The following is an 18,505-nucleotide window of genomic DNA, read 5'->3' on the forward strand; positions in this document are numbered from 1 at the left end:
GATAATCAACTGTTTTCAGCAGTTATTTAAAAATAACAACTCTTGATAGTATCACATAAGTGGTTATTTCTTTCCTTTTTTTCCATAGAGACAATGCTTACTCACATGAAGAAATCCCAAAAAGCATTCAATGATAGGAATTTCTCATTTCAAGTGAAACCCTAAATTGTCTGATCCTCAATCATCACAGACAAATTTCAGAATCGCCAATGGTCTGCCTTAGTTGGCTAGCCTTTCTAGATAGGGAGACTAATACATCAGGTTTAGCCATAATGCCGTGTACACACGAGCGGATTTTCCGTTGGAAAAAACATGGATGTTTTTTCCAACAGAATTCCACTCAAGCTTGCCTTGCATACACACAGTCACACAAAAGTTCTCTGAACTTTCGACCTTCAAGAAAGCGGTGACGTACAACACTACGACAAGCCGAAAAAATTAAGTTCAATGCGTCAAATTGTTTCTGAGCATGCGTAGGAATTTTGCACGTCAGAATTTGTACAGACAATTGCATTTTCGGATAGAAACTTTTTCCGACTGAAAAATTGAGAACCTGCTCTCAATCTTTTGCTGGCGTGAATTCCGCCAGCAAAAGTCCGATGGAGCATACACACGGTCGCATTTTCCGACCAAAAGCTCTCATCGGTCTTTTGCTGGCCGAATTTTTGATCGTGTGTATGTGGCATTACTGTTAGTGAATAAATCACTTTTTTAACAACACATGGAATTTGGTTTAATTTTTGCTACATTCAACATTTGAAAATGATTTTGGTAGCTTCAATTTTATTAGTCTTATATACAGTTATTGCTCTCACTTATCATAAATCTATTTATATATACTTTAAATATAATACTCCTTTCATAGGAAGACATTTGTTTTTTTTTTTGTATTATTTAAATTGTAATTTCTATATTAATATTGCGAGGAGATATCTTACCTGCATAATCACATTATTCTTGATTTGATGGTGTAATAAATAATTTTAATAGGTTGATTTTAAAATGTAAAAATAATCTTTTCATGGGCTGCACAAGTAAAATGTTTTTACCATTATTAGAACTAAGTGTAAGAGTGCTCAGATTTTGCTTTCTCACTAGGGCATGAGCAAATCAATTTATAAATTATTGAAAATTTGCAATCCTATTTTTGTTTTAAAATTTTATTAGAATGTGCACATGCAGTCACCTAAAAAAAAAAATACTGTCATATTCTCAGCCAGTTGTGGACATTGAACAAACTACACATGCACATGGCATACATAGTGCTCTCGGTCCTTCTCCCTTGCTGTTGCTTTTCGTACACTGTTCAGAAGCGGGACTCCGTGAAACATAGTAACATTATTGTTACTATGTATTTACTCTTTTTCATTCATCTGCAGATAAAAGTGAGGATCTCTGATCTGCATATGATGTCAGCTAAAGCAACCTTACAAGTAAATAAAAAAAAAGTATAAATAAAATGTATCCCGTTTATCCCCATATTAACCCTTAGTTTATCCTAACCAGTCCTAGTTAACTCCTTCTTTCCCTTTTCCCCTTGGCTATTATTTTCCCTTTTAACTAATACTATTTTTTTTAACAATTAATATTTAAACTTTTTTTTATTTGTGTTCATTAATGCCTTTATTGTTGCATTTAAAAATACACAAACTAGAAAGAAGGCTTTCATTTGAAAAACAATGTTTGCAATGCTTTGTACCTAAATCATGTTTTTACTGTTGTTATTATTAACAGAAAAAAATATTTAAAAAAAATGTATACCTTTATCTGATTAAAACAGAAAAATAGCATTTTGTGTTACTTTTTTTTTGTTTTTGTTATTGTCTATTAATTTTATAGACATTTAAGGCATCCTAAAAGAAAGCAATAGGCCTTTTGCAGAAAGGTAATAATTGTTCTGGTCCATAAAGGGCAACAGGAGCTGAAGCAGTTAAAAAACTTTTGTTAACGAAAGATAAAACTGTCTCCAGAGGTATGTGCTCAGTGCATGACTATGCATGGCTACGCATGGTTGACCCAAACAGTTCTAAATGTTTGTCATGTACATTTAGTAAAACTTCAGGATTTTCCAGGCACTGTCTGTAGCTTACACATTCCCTGGCTTAAAGAATATTTATTAAAATGCTCCCTGGACTACAGTTGGGTAAGGGCTGTGATTTGAAATAATTCAGTGGTGTTCTGCATAAAGTTTTAAAGTTCAGGTGACGAAAATAATATGAATTAGGTAAAGTTTCCCCCTTTCTATAAATCTGTATTGAATATCCAGTGTAATATCACCTTGTTTTAGTATTTGTAGAAAAAACAAGATTAAGGGCACAGTTTAACATGACCCATGCACCAGCATATTTGGCTGCAGGCGACTTTGTCTTCTTTTGACTTGAGGCCTGATCTGCAACAGTCTAATGCCCCGTACCCACGATCAGACTTTCCGACAACAAAACCGTGGAATTTTGTTCGAAGGTTGTTGGCTCTAACTTGCCTTGCATACACTCAGTCACACAAATGTTGGCCAACAATTAGTACTAGACATACTACGTGGTTTTTCAGCTCTTTAGCGCCACCCTTTGGGCTCCTTCTGCTAATTTTGTGTTAGTAGAAGTTTGGTGAGTGTTGATTCACGCTTTTCTTTTTGCGTTTTTCATTTACACTATTATTATTATTATTATTATTATTGATATCACTTGAAAAAAAAAGCCTTTGAAAATTCGTTTGTAATAACTCCATCAGTATCACCAGCAAAGCAGCTTCATTATTATCCCATTAAAGAAGAAGAGAATTGTGTGCTGCATTTCTAGATTTCATAATTTTCCACGTCACGAATGTTAATTCTCCATTACGAACGCTAGTTTACAAGACCGGCAGCTTCTGCTTCTGAGCATGAGTGGACTTTTGTCGAACGGACTTGTGTACATACTATCGGACAATCCGACAAGAAACATTTGTTGGTGGAAAATTTGAGAACCTGCTAGCCAACATTTGTTGGCGGAAAGTCCGCCAACAAATGTCCGATGGAGCATACACACGGTCGGACTTTCCGCCAACAAGCTCACATCCAATATTTGTTGTCGGAAAATCCGATCGTGTGTACAGGGCATAAGAGTAACTATAAAAAACAGCCACCTGATTCTGTTCTTTTGGTTAGGCATTTCATATGTGTAGCCATGGCCAAGCACTCCTGTTCAATAGATCTTACGGGAGTAGAGATTGTTTTCTATAGGACCAGTCATTATTGGTCCACCTTGATAAACAAGCATCAGGGGTGTCATGCAGCAGTTGCCTCTCCCACCATGCCATAAGTATTCATGCCAAATCAGTGCATAGACAAGCCTAAGGATGGTTGGACTGTTTCTTACCTTCTGACTGCCTTCTAAAGTGAATGGCTAATCTAACCTATACCCTGTGTTTACCCAACCAAACACTTTACCATACAGCATTTGTAAAAAAAAGAAAAGAGATGAATAGATCCATTTGTGAATTTGGCAAATATGGTAATGTTGGCACTTCTGTTGTATGAAAAATTCACAATCTATATTCTATGCATATCGGACAAATCTGCATGCATATATTTACATGAACTAGAAAATGTTTAGGTTGTTTAAAAAAATTTGGTTTGCTCAATGTGCCATAGATTCATAGATAAACTATAATAACCACAAATAGTCTTAAGATGTTTGCTATATAGCACTGTAATTGTTTTTTAGCTCTTTTTTCTCACATTTAATTATATAATTTTAGCCAAACAAATTCAATAAATTGAAGTGAACTGTAGATCATTTTACTCATTTGTATTTCACTGTCCTCCTGCATAGAAAATGTGTACATATATAAATTCATTTTACAACAATGCATATTACAACAGGCCTTAACAAGGACTTTTGTGTTCAGTAGCAGAAGAGCTTACTTTCAATAACATATATCATACAACCAGGGTGGTATTAGTGAATTTACAAGGTTGCTCTTTTTCACACTAAAGCACACAGAGTTGGAGCTTAATTAAACAGAAACATGTAATACATTACTGACATTTTGGAGTTGATTTATTAAAGAGGCAACCTGTGTACAGGCACCTGGGTCTAGTGGGAAATTATATTTATTTTACATATAATGTTTAGTATGACCAGGCTCTCCAGGTTGGCTCAGAAATTACTATCTCATGTAGTCCCAATGGCTGTCTATTGTGATTCATACCACAAATACTGAGCAAGTATCTTTTAAATCTTTACTACTAGATAAATTATTTATGTGTGTGGTAGACTTGACAGCATGCTGAGTAAACAAATTATGAAATGAAAATGCTTACAGATATTACCAATGTCTAAAATAAAAACTTGTTTTAATTTATAAATTTGTTGCTCTCATATGCACCTATCTGCTGAGTAAAATAAACATTTATCTTACGATTTTATTTAACTAAAATTAATGCAAAATCATTTTTACATATGTGTGTATGTTCATTGCACAGAAAGACTGGGTAAAGGAGTATACATTTTCTAGTTAGCTCTGGGTATATCTTATGCACATGTGTATGTCCAGAGTATTTGATCAGTATAATTAATAAGAACTTAATTTACCTGTTTTATATTTCAAAGTAAACTTAAAGTGAAAAAATATGCATTACACTATAATTTCATTATAATGCTCACATATAAGTACATTACTAAGTGGCACAGAAGTGTTGCAATGTTTCTGATATTTAGAGCCTCATTGAGTAATTTAAAAGTTATAAATACAATTGTTTTCTTTGCAAGTATTACATTATAAAGGATTAAATGGATCTTGAAATACATGATGCTGACACTTATTTGATTCAACTATAATGGCGTAAAAATTACATTAATAAGAAAAAATGCCAAGCTTTAAAAGTACATTAGAACAGTGTAAAATTTGCGTAATTCTAAAATCCCTGTTTTTTGGTTGCTGTAAGGGGGGTGGGGGGGATGAATGCTAAGAAAAAAAATATCTCTGCCTGATTAGATACTTGACTTTAGTTAATTTAGGTGTAATTGGTTCCAAGCTAAGTATGCATATGCATTTCATGCAATCTCATATGACCAATGCATTCAGTTTTAAAAAAGCAGGCTTAATACTTAAGTAAATTAAGCCCTGAGGTTAATATCTAGTTTAAAAATAATGTGTTTCACCATGATTACAGAAAGGGAAAGGGATTTAAATTTGACATTTAAAATAATGCTAAACTTAAATTTGTTTATAAAGAGCAATAAAATAAAAAAAAATTAACTACATTTTTTCTGAAATTTATTAGAATTGTATATTTATGCAGAATTCTTGCTATAACCACATTGGTAGAAGTGGTACAAACCACCACTGGTCCCATGATCCTGAAGGCCTTTCCCTAAAAGGCTGTGGTCTTAGCTCTGATCCTTCAATTACTACATTTCAATGTGATATCAATATATTTTCCAAATGGCTAAAAAGATTGAAAATGTCACTTTGTACTGTAGATGTTCTGCACAATGACTACAGCACCTGAAGTATAAAATGCTGCTTGCTTAAGTGGTTAAATGCTTTTTCCCCAGCAAATCTCCTTATTAAATCATTAGTACTAATACCCATGAATAAGGAAGTGATGGGAATACATGTGTTAACTATCCACACATCTACATTAACATTTGCAAAAAACTTTCTTAGTTGGATCGGCATCTTCATCTTATTGGATAGTTTTGTGAGGTAAACTAGCATAGAATGCAAGTTAACAGTACAATGAAGTCAGCACATCCAAGCACACTGCCATTCAAAATTCCTACCTACATTTCATTTAATAACCATTTTGAACAAGAGATGTGAACACACCATCTGCTTTAAACCAGCTTCAACAGGTCAAAAACATTTTCACATAATAATTATCCTTTTTTTTGTAATTCAATGTTGTGGTTAGTAACATTTTATAAAAGAATAAGGTGCTTTATATATAGGTCATAAACAAGCATTTTAAAATGATCATTTCACTATAAACTGTGGCTAGTGGCTTAACTGAAGAGTACTGTTGAGTAAGTGTAACTTCAGCCATGTTTTTATTTTCAGTTTTGGATAGAGTGTTAAAAAGTTAAAAATAATATCAGGCTTTTATTGATGTCTGTGTCCCCATTGGGGAGATTCGTTTCAGTGACACCAGGGGCATAAACTAGGGAAAAGGGTGCCACTGGAAGATGAATATTCAGACAGCAATAACAGCCTGACACATGTTCTAACTCTTCCACATTCTACTTAAAAAAGTGCTTTTGTCCCTGTGATACCATAATAGTGGGAAAGTTAGTGGGTTTTTTTTCCAATGGTGGCAAAAACAAAAACCCTGAAACATGACAAAAGTTCAAATCTTTACCAGGTCAAAATTAGCAAACTGAAATGATCAAATAGTTACATAACAATTGCATAATTCTATAAGGAAGAAAGAAAGGAATCCTCCAAAATAAATTGAAGTAGTGGTTTCATTATACAACATTGTATTCTACTGTAAACCATGGTTTTGTTTATCAGTTGCTTTCCAGCACATAAAGCTGAACATAAACATAAAGCATAAAGCTAAAGTTTATGAGCACAAATTATTATAGCTATATTGCTCACATTAAAACTATCTTAAATTACTTAAAGGTGAGCTAAGTGAGAAGTGTGGATATGTTTAATTTACATATAATACATTCTTGACATGAAATTTGTATGTTTATGTATATATTGAATTTTGAAACATACTTTTTAAAAGTTGTAAAAATAAAATCATGTTTTAGAAAATATTAATTTTGTTCACGCATTTGAAATTTAAATTAAGAACAATAAGATACATTTACTAAAAGCATATTAACCATAAATGAGGTAAGAAGACACAGAGTATTCATAATTTTCAAAGTTTAACAAAATGTATGAATTTGCTTTGATATTATTGGTCAATACGGGAGTGGAATTTCAAAAATCCACTGGGATTCTGTTTACTAAAAAACTTATATTCAAAGCATTGTAAGGCAGACTGCTTATTACTGTGCCAATAATACATAACTTCTTGTTACTGTAAAAATGTGACATTGACAATAGTTATAAAAAACACTGTTTATAATTCAAAAATAGGAAATTGAATATTGTACCAAATATGTAAGCAAAAGAAAAAAATTGTATTAGGGACATCTAGTAAAATCACATTTTTACTGTACTTTAGCTGTTTGGTCCATTCAATTATAATAGTATAAATAGCACTATTTTAAAAGCAGTAATTTGTGTATTGACACCTCTGAGTAATACCATGTAAAATTGGCAGTATTTTGTAGCTGTATTTGGACCATCTAATTGTGTTTCTACTTTCTATGTGTTATGGTGACCATGTTAATTAGAGAATGGATGGAAGTTGAGTTTTCTGCTCTGCTGGTTATGGGTCCCAAAATAGCCTGTGATACCTTATAGTTCTTTAGTCTTGCTGTTGGTGAATGTCTTCATGTCGTAGAATTTTATAAATAACCCAGTAGAATATATTGAATATTAAAAAGGCGAGTGGAAAACAAGCTCGAGAAATTGTGTCTATCTTCTTTGCTCTGTCTATAAACACTTTTCTCATTTCATCATGGGTTTTTGGTGGTGGTGGTACTGGATTATTTGGTCCCTTTGGAGTTACTCCATCTTTTGCTTGAAGACAAGGTCCCATGCCATAGGCTGTAAAGCTAAAGCGACCTTCCCTTACATCATCATCCTGCAAAGAGAAACAAAAATTTCAATGTGAAACACAGCATTATATCTTCTTTACTCAAATCCCAGTAAATTGAAGTCCATGCTTATTTGAACCAGTGCTTAAGGAAGTGAATGTGTAAAAATAACAACATGCACTGTATATGTAGAGGTGCCACATTTTGGCTGTGCACAAGTAAACAATACCAGGTAGCTTTCGAGGCCAGGTCCCTATGTGCATGGGTGACAAGTATTTGCTTGGTTCACTAATAACAATTAGTGTAAATAATAGGGGTTAACAGAGTTTACTATAGATCATCATTTGCAGCGGCTGACCTTTCTAAATTAAACACATAACTAATGTTTTAAAGAAATATATATATATATATATATATATATATATATATATATATATATATATATATATATATATATAAACACACAGTATCTCACAAAAGTGAGTACACCCCTCACATTTTTGTAAATATTTTATTATATCTTTTCATGTGACAACACTGAAGAAATGACACTTTGCTACAATGTAAAGTAGTGAGTGTACAGCTTGTATAACAGTGTAAATTTTCTGACCCCTCAAAATGACTCAAGACAAAGCCATTAATGTCTAAACTGCTGACAACAAAAGTGAATACACCCCTAAGTGAAAATGTCCAGATTTGGTCCAATTAGCCATTTTCCCTCCCCGGTGTCATGTGATTCGTTAGTGTTACAAGATCTCCAGTGTGAATGGGGAGCAGGTGTGTTAAATTTGGTGTGATCGCTCTCTCACTCTCTCATACTGGTCACTGGATGTTCAACATGGCACCTTATGGCAAAGAACTCTCTGAGGATCTGAAAAAAAAATTGTTGCCCAAATTGGGCCCAAAGTGTCAATATTGTGTGTGGTCACCATTATTTTCCAGCACTGCCTTAATCCTCTTAGGCATGGAGAGCCAGAGCTTCACAGGTTGCCACTGGAGTCCTCTTCCACTCCTCCATGATGACATCACAGAGCTAATGGATGTTAGAGACCTTGCGCTCCTCTACCTTCCATTTGACGATACCCCACAGATGCTCAATAGGGTTTAGGTATGGAGACATGCTTGGCCAGTCCATCACCTTTACCCTCAGCTTCTTTAGCAAGGCAGTGGTTGTTTTGGAGGTGCGTTTGGGGTCGTTATCATGTTGGAATATTGCCCTGCGGCCCAGTCTCCAAAGGGAGGGGGAACATGCTCTGCTTTAGTATGTCACAGTACATTTTGGCATTCATGGTTCCCTCAGGCAGCCCCAGACCATGACACTCCCATGACCATGCTTGACTGTAGGCTTGTCTTTATACTCCTTACATGGTTGCCGCCACACACACTTGCCACCATCTGAATCAAATACGTTTATCTTGGACTCTTCAGACCACAGGACATGGTTCCAGTAATCCATGTCCTTGTCTTCAGCAAACTGTTTGCGGGCTTTCTTGTGCATCATCTTTAGAAGAGGCTTCCTTCTGGGATGACAGCCATGCAGACCAATTTGATGCAGTGTGCGGCGTATGGTCTGAGCACTGACAGGCTGACCCCCCACCCCTTCAACCTCTGCAGCAATGCTGGCAGCACTTATATGTCTATTTCCTAAAGACAACCTCTTCATATGATGCTAAGCATGTGCACTCAACTTCTTTGGTCGACCATGGCATCCTGTTAACCGCTGTATGGTCTTGGCTACCGTGCTGCAGCTCAGTTTCAGGGTCTTGGCAATCTTCTTATAGCCTAGGCCATCTTCATGAAGAGCAACAATTTTTTTTTCAGATCCTCAGAGAGTTCTTTGCCATGAGGTGCCATGTTGAACCCTTCAGTGACTAGTATGAGAGAGTGAGAGCGATCACACCAAATTTAACACACCTGCTCCCCATTCACACCTGGGATCTTGTAACACTAACGAGTCACATGACACTGGGGAGGGAATATGGCTAATTGGGCCCAATTTGGACATTTTCACTTAGGGGTGTACTCACTTTTGTTGCCAGCAGTTAAGACATTAAAGGCTGTGTGTTTCGTTATTATTTTGAGGGTACTGCAAATTTAGACTGTTTTACAAGCTGTACACTCACTACTTTACATTGTATCAAAGTGTCATTTCTACAGCATTGTCACATGAAAAGATATAATAAAATATTTACAACAATGTGAGGGGTGTACTCACTTTTGCGCGATACTATATATATATATATATATATATATATATATATATATATATATATATATATATATATATATATATATATATTGTATCTATTTATTTATATATATTTATATTTGTCTTTATATATGAAGTATTGTGATCTAAATTTATATTATGACAGTTACCACACAATGCCATCATGTGGAGCTGCTCTGTAACGTCAACTCACATACTGGCTGGTCTTGCGGCAGCACTGTGTATATTCTTTACCCTTCGTTTGTTCCTATCGAAACAAACAAGGCCTCAAATGAATATTGATGAGGGGGCCCAAGCATAAGGGGATGCTGTCACATTTAGCAGTATTAGTAGTACAGCTGCTAAATGTATCACTTGCTGTGAAAATACCTACCCAGTATTCATGTTAAGTGGCAGGCTGTAAAAATAACCTCCATAGCCTTGGTGGTCAATGGCTGGCTGTAACAGCAACCCCCATCATGCGCTGGTACCTCTCTCCTCATCAGCCTGGACTATATTTCTACTGTCAGGTGATGATAAATCCACCTGACAGTTGTGACTTCTTTCATACAGTTACATAGTAGGTGAGGTTGAAAAAAAGACACAAGTCCATCAAGTCAGTGCCTTCTTTTTAGTGTTCTTGGGAGTTGATTTCCCAAAGCAAATAGGACGCTCACTTTCCAAGGGAATTTACCGTTTGCTTAGTGAATATGTTGAAAATTAATTAAGCAAAAAATATGCAAGGGAAATAAAAGAAACAGCATTTTTGCATACACATGATTGAATGATGGAAGTCAGCAGAGCTTCGCCTCATTCATATGCTAAGGGTAAACTCCCATGAAAAATGAAAATTCCTGTGCAAAGTGAACAGCCTGCACACCGATTCCACTCTGCATGTTACTCGCAGTTGCACCAGGGCACTCTCTAAGTGAGGGTACTGTGTTGTCCAACCCCTCCCTGTGCATGAATGCCACTGGATATCTACACATGCGTGTTTGCATGGTTGAAATTCTAGGTCCGACAATAATGTTTCTCCCAACTTGGTCAACACATTTTAAGCAACACACTCATAGGGTGTAATTATAAATTCTACCCAATCCTATTCTTAAATATTTGGCGAACATTCAGTGCATTTTTAACCACTTGCCGACCAGCACACGCCGACATACGTTGGCAAAGTGGTTTGTTACCACAAATCGCCATATGGGTACATATGTATCTTTAAGGGCGATAGCTGGCACACGCGTGTCGCTGGAGGGGCGCACGCACACCCACTGCACGGCGGGGAACCCAATGGCCACCCGCGATCGCATGCACGAGAGCAGGAACAGGGATTTGTGTGTGTAATCACACAAATCCCTGTTCTGTCAAGGGAGAGGAGACATATCGTTTGTTCCTACTAACTCTTCCTGGAGTACGGCTGATTTTCTCATTCACCTTCAACATGATTCAGCACTAGCCAGCATCTGGGGCTCTTTATCCTGGGAGGCAATTGAGTTGACACCTGGAGTGGATCCATGCCTGTGCGGTGAGAGTTTTCCTAGGAACAACGATATGTCTACTCCCCCAGTCAGTCCTATAGCCATACAGTTAGAAATACTAACTAAGGAACACATTTAACCCCTTGATCGGCCCCTAGTGTTAACCCCTTCCCTGCCAGTGACATTTATACAGTAATAAGCGCATTTTCCATGAGTCGGGTCACGGGCCCTGTGGACTCAATCGCTACAGGGATACCCGCGATTGCCTCATGGAGAGGACGAATGGGGAGAGGCAGATGTAAACAAGCAGCTCTACGTTCTGCCTAGTGACAGTGTCACTGATCTTTGCTCCCTGTCATTGGGAGCAGAGATCGGTAATGTGTCACAGCTAGCCCATCCCCCCTTCAGTTAGAAAACACTCCCTACTACTGACTTAACCCCTCCCCGCCCCCTAGTGGTTAACCCCTTCACTGCCAGTGTCATTTACACAGGAATCAGTGCATTTTTATAGCACTGTCCCAAATATGTGTCAAAAATGTCCGATATGTCCACCATAATGTCGCAGTCACAATAAAAATCGCTGATCGCCGCCATTACTAGTAAAAAAAAAAAATTAATAACAATGCCATAAAACTATCCCCTATTTTGTAAACGCTATAAATTGTGCGCAAACCAATCAATAAACGCTTATTGTGATTTTTTTTTTACCAAAAATATGTAGAAGAATACGTATTGGCCTAAACTGAGGAAAAAATGTTTTTTTAATTATTTTTTGGGGATATTTATTATAGCAAAAAGTAAAAAATAATGCGTTTTTTTCAAAATTGTCACTTTTTTTTGTTTATAGCGCAAAAAATAAAAACCGCAGAGGTGATCAAATACCACCAAAAGAAAGCTCTATTTGTGGGAAAAAAAGGACGCTAGTTTTGTTTGGGAGCCACGTCGCACGACCGTGTAATTGTTAGTTAAAGCGACGCAGTGCAGAATCGCAAAAAGTGCTCTGGTCAGGAAGGGGGTAAATTCTTCCGGGGCTGAAGTGGTAATAGTAAAAAAAAAAGAAAATTATAAAAATGCCATATAAATGGCATAAATCTTTCCCATAGTTTGTAGAAGCTTTAACTTTAGCGGAAACCAATCAATATATGTTTATTGCAATTTTTTTACCAAAAATATGTAGAACAACATATATTGGCCTAAACTGAGGAAGAAATGTGTTTTTTAAAAACATTTTGGAGATATTTATTATAGCAAAAAGTAAAAAATATATATTTTTTTTTCAAAATTGTCGCTCTTTTTTTGTTTATAGCGCAAAAAATAAAAACCACAGAGGTGATCAAAAGAAAGCTCTATTTGTGGGGAAAAAAAGGACAGAAATTTTGTTTGGGTACAGCTCCACATGACCGTGCAATTGTCAGTTAAAGCGACGCAGCGCCTATACGCAAAAAATAGCCTGGTCATTAAGCAGCCAAATCTTCCGGTCTGTAAGTGGTTAATCATGTGTGAAAACATTTAGAAATAGTGTAAGTTGTATTCCCTTCTCATTTAAAGGATAGTGATAATCTATGTTCTTTTATACATAGCTTTTCAAGCATGCTGGAAAATGTCTGTGTACAATAATAAGCAATTAGATAACTTAGTTATGTCATTAAAGGAAAAGTATAACCAAAGCATTTTGGGGTATTCTTCTCCTATGGATCACAGGAGTGCAGTTAGCTCTGCATTCCTGTGACCTGTTTTGAGCCAACAGCTGGCCAAAGCCCTCTGCTGGCTGATGCCACAGACCCGGTCCAGGCTCTGAAAAGATCCCAACCATATGTTTGGGATCTGCCCAGAAGCCTGGATCAGCGGCTGGCTCAGCCCCTCAGTGAGCTGCTGAGAGCCTGAGCCAGCTGCTTCCACCCCTGGAGGGGCAGAGCAGAAAGCTGGTGATTGACATCACCAGCTCTCTGCAGGCCAAAGACCAGGAGCTGAGTGATCAGCAGTGTTTGACTGCTCAGTTTTTGGTCTTAGAGGTGGCGGGGGATGCTGTAGTTAGAATCAGTGTTGCAGCCATCCAGATAAGTATGGTTGTTTTTTTTTTCTAATCCCGTGCTTCTCTTTTAAATAGATCTCAATTGTGCCTATGTAATACCTGTATTGACTAAAAAAGTTGAGAAAGTCAAGTGACCACACCCTTAATATTTACACCGTGGGTTGACACTGGTGCAGTCATCCAGCCAGCAGTGGGTGATTTTAGTTTATTCATCATATTCAAAAAGAACATTGGCCAGGATAAAGATTATTCTCTTAGTAATTTAACTCTTAAATGTTAGAATTTCATAACATTTGTTTTCATGACATATGATCAAACAACATTAAGTTCAGCAATAGTATATGATAACAGTTACCTGTTTATCAGTTCTCTGCAACATTCCTCGAAGGTATATCTTGTATCATATGCCTTTTCCTGAGCTTGTGATAACATCTTGCTAAGATATCTTTGTATAAGGGGAACTGGTGTCAAGATTTTTCTAGTAATTATTTTCAAGGACGAAGTGTCAGCCTTTTAAATACAAATCAATGCTTGACAGCTTTGTTTAGAAGGTAAAATGCAGTATGCCTTTCCAATCTCACTCACATGCCATGGCCCTTTATTTATATATGAAGGATGGAGTAGTGGAATTTCCAACAGATTTAGATATGCAAAGAATTGTTTATTGCTATATACCAGCCATACATAGTAATGTTATAATTGTTATCAGCTAGTGGTATCCATGATGTATGAAGTGGGGTCCTGCGCACTGTAACGCTTTTATTATGCTCCTGTTAAATAAGTGTTTGTGTAAATATTGCTATTGTCATGTAAATTGTTATAATTTTTAGTGTTATTATCATCTTCACATTGAAAGATTTTAACAATTGCTATTTTTTTTTTACCTTTTCTGCAAACATGCATAGCAGAAATATGCATTATGTGTTGCAGCAAACATTTTTTCCTACCTTTTTTATACAAATATACAGTTCAGAAGATTTTAACCACTTGACCTCTGGAAGGTTTTACTCCCTTCATGACCAGACCATTTTTTGCTATTCAGCAATGTACTACTTTAACTGGCAATTGTTTAGTTATGTATGATGTAAAGCAATCAGCGCACACAAATTCAAAATATTATTGCAGCGCATTATATAAGTCCATATGCATATAAGAAAATAACGGTAATAAAATAATTAAAGTTCCTCAGCAATGGGAAACAGGATCACCTCATGGGGGAAGAAACAATGGAAATCCTGTTGAAGTGTTCAAGGTGACTAATCCTCCACCAATCAATCCAAACTCTTACCAGATCTGATGGACGTCTGAGCTAATAGAAGGTCCTAAAGGCTTGTATCCACAGATGGGATAGATGCAGTTGGTATGACCGATGGTACCAGATGACCCAGGATCAGATTTCTGTGTAATAGTGTTAATTGTACTTGCAAAAGTCTGCCCAGTCACTTCCTGGTCCTGCAATCTCCTCTGCAATCTCTTATTTGCACTCTTCAGAACGGCGTACCACTAACAAAGGCTCATGAGACTTGTAGTTCTTTAGCATATCACATTCTAAACCTCCAGGCTGAGGCAGTCCGATATGTCCTGCATGGCGGCTCCTCCGGCAGTCTTCCTCTCATGTACCCCCCTCGGTCACACTCCGGCTCCAGGTTCAGCCGCTTAGAAGAGGATTATTCCAGGGCCGCAAGTCATGTGCCTCCCCCGGGAGGGGTGAGAGAGGTCGGGCAGGTGACTCAGTGAGGAGAGCACAGCACACACCGGCCAGACAGGTGGAGGTTGTGCGGGCTTATGTAATGCGCTGCACTTATTCTTTTTTCTTACAATTGTTTAGTTATGCAACACTGTACCCTATTTAAATTTATATAATATTTTTCGCAGAAGTAGTTTTCTTTTGGGAGTATTTGATCACCACCGGGTTTTTTTATTTTTTATTATATAAACAAAAAAAGACCAAAACATGTGAAAGAAAAAAACAATATTTTCTACTTTTTGTTATGAAACATCCAATAAAACCAAATTTCTATATACATTTAGATTACAATGTATTCTGCTACATATCTTTGGTAAGAAAATCCCAGTAAACTGTATATTAATTGGTTTGTGTGAAAGTTATTGCATCTACAAATGATGGTGAGCTCCATTCACAGAATAAGATTTTTAGGTGTCAGGACAGATTTTGCCTAAATATCGCATGTGATCCTGAAACTGTCAATTCACTAGATCATTTTTTATGTATTTACCGAGAAACTCTGAAAATACACAGGAAGGAAGGTGGGTATATACAGATACCTGTATATAGAGACCTTCCTCCATCATCACTGACTGCAGATATACATCATCTGTCCTGTATACAGCTACATATACAGGACAGATGATGTTTATCTGCAGTCAGGGATGATCGAGGAATACAGGAACGAATATGGGTGTATATAGCTGTATACAGGACAGGACAGATGATATGATCTTTCCTATATCTGGCACCCCCCTTCACTGATCATACCTGTATGCACTCAGCTGCTCCCTCATCTTTATATATGTCAGGCCCCCACAGACAAATCTGTAAGCACACACAGCTCTGCCCCCCTGTACAGAAACAGCCTCCTACCTTCACTTGTACTCACCACCCCACTTGTAAGGTCACGATGGTCTTCCCCCGGGTCCTGTTTTCACATATCCCATTGAAAATACATCACAGGCAGCAAAATAAACACGAGGGTGCACATACAGGAAGCAGCCAGAGGTGGCATTAAAGCGCTCTGTAAGCTCAATGACACTGATCTGCAACAGCTGTGGAGCCGACTCGCACAAACACAGAGAGCCAGCACAGCTACAGATGCGGCCAAGGCAGACCCTTGCCAATTCCAGGGGGGTCACTCGCCCCCCTCTTGCCCCTACCTGTGGATGCCCAGGACAACAATATAGGATTAACTCAATAAAACAACAACATTTTATTTTTTTTACTTTTATTAACTTTTTTTGTAACGTAACTTTCCAGAACAATATCCTTCCCATTGATGTTGGGGTCTCTCAAAATGTGATAGACAGTTTCCTGACTACCTAACATCTTTAAAGACCCTTCTTGTGAAGAATTGTGTGGCCGTCTATACTGTGCCATGCTGTTCCCTAGACCAATAGTTCACTACAGTGTGGTAGCTATAGAAGCAGTCCTTGAGGCAAAGGCTAGGTTGGCCAGGACAACAGGGACAAAAAAACGCATGTCACACCTCATTTCATGTTTACCACAGACATAACATCTTTTTTGGGGTGATTTTTGTATTGGGGTAGGTTGAAGGACATCTGGAAAATGCCTCTTATGCAGCTAGATAACTGCATTTGGATTTGGGCTTTGGGCCACAGCACCTTCTAAATACAAAAGGGTTGAGATAATCGCTTTGTGATTTTTTAGGAAGGATCAAGTTCTCCCAGTAGATTTGTTAATAACAAACACATTGTATAGAGCCAATTGAAATAATTAGATATCAGTGTCTAGCTCTGGCTAAATACAGCTTCATCATTTGGTCATTGAGGTCTACACCTCCGATATTTATATTACAGTCGAGGATGCAGAGAGGCTTTTCAACAACACCAGACACCTTGTGAATTTGGGCCATCGTGACTGTGTGAATGGAAGACAGGATGAATACATCACATTTGTCCTTCCATTTTACTGCTAGTGGTTCTTCGTTCCACAAGCAGGCCTTCTTCCTCTTTCTAAGTGGGGTGTTAAAAGCCATAGGGGCAAGCCCCTTTGATTAGGTAACATGGTGCCACAGGAGCCAATTTTTTAAGGAACAAATGTCTAAAAAGTGGTACACTTGCATAAAAGTTGTCCATGTAAAAATGGTATCCCAAATTGACAACAATTGTGACAACAAGCTTCACACTATCTTACCACTGCTGCCCATGTAGTCTAGACACCTAGGGGGGCTCCACTTAACTGTCTTTTCCCGCAAAAAAAATTCTAAAGCAGTATGTATAGCCTGTGGCCCTCTCAAAGAGCTTATGCATTTTGACCCCATATCTGGCACACTTGCTGGGGAAATATTGCTTCATTGCAAGCCTACCAATAAAATGTACAAGGGACTCATGAATGCAGATGTTTTGTTGGGGCATATACACATCTGAAAATTTCTGGGACAGGTAATTTAGGAGGGGTCAGAATTTTTTAAAGCCAATCATAGTCAGGGTCACCCTGGGGACAACAGAAGTTATTGTCACTGGAATTCATAAAACCCATTATTATTTCATATCTCTGCCTGGTCATTGCAGGCATTGCAACACAGGCATATGATGAATCTGGTCAGTGGACCAATTTGACCACAATTCATTCTTTTTTGTAATGCCAATATTAAGGATTAGGCCCAAAAAAGTCTTAAATTCAGAAAATGTGATGGGTTTCCACTAAAATGCCTGGAAAGAATTTAATTTGGATTGGTGGCAATGTACTGTTGGGCATAAATATTACTTTGGTCCACAATGAGATTATAGAGGTCTTCTTTGAAAAACAGCTCAAAAAAATCAAGGGGCATTGTTAAATTGACTGTTTCCACCTGAACCTCTGGCTGGGCTGTGACTGGGGGGGGGGATAACAGGTGCAGATAAACCTGGGGGTAGCTAATTACAGTTTGAAAGCACATCTGAAAGGCTGCTATGGCTTCTACGGTCTGTACTCAAATTCTTGGTGGCTGTGCTTGCATTACACTACAAGTGCTAGCCACTTCACCAGTCTGTACTGAACTGCTGATGCTAGCCACTTCACCATGAAATACTGTAGTGCTGGTGTCTAAAAGGCCAGGATGTACTATGCTGCTGGTGCTTTCCAGATCAACAAAAATGAGTGCAGCGCTGATAGCACCCTGCTGCATTTGAGCATAATTATGTGTTGCTAGCACTTTAGCAACATGGGGTCGGGTATGCTTGGTTTTAGCAGAGAACTCTTCACCATCGTTCATGCTAGCTGTCAGGGTGCTGCTGCTTTCTACAGGTTCATATTTAGAGCCTGATTCTGATAGTAACGCCTCCCCTTCACTCTTATCTGTCATGCTCAGAATCCTTTATGTCTCCTCACCTCACCTACTTTTCTTTGAGAATTTTGGGCACTAACTTTACACTGCTGTTTTGCTGACAATGTATCAGAGGTGGC

General features: G+C 37.5%; 1 protein-coding gene across 1 annotated transcript in view; it reads right to left on the reverse strand.

Annotated features, from left to right (window-relative positions):
- Positions 1-6,847: 6,847 nt before the first annotated feature.
- GLRA3 (glycine receptor alpha 3) overlaps positions 6,848-18,505 on the reverse strand; it is a 503,536-nt gene continuing 491,878 nt past the window's right edge. Inside the window, exon 9 of the mRNA XM_073606537.1 lies at positions 6,848-7,690. Within this exon, the coding sequence (XP_073462638.1) occupies positions 7,412-7,690 (279 nt within the window). The 3' untranslated portion in view covers positions 6,848-7,411. The remainder of the gene's footprint in view (positions 7,691-18,505) is intronic.

The sequence above is a fragment of the Aquarana catesbeiana genome, linkage group LG01 (genome assembly GCF_042186555.1).
Source record: "Aquarana catesbeiana isolate 2022-GZ linkage group LG01, ASM4218655v1, whole genome shotgun sequence".
Taxonomy (NCBI): Eukaryota; Metazoa; Chordata; class Amphibia; order Anura; family Ranidae; genus Aquarana; species Aquarana catesbeiana.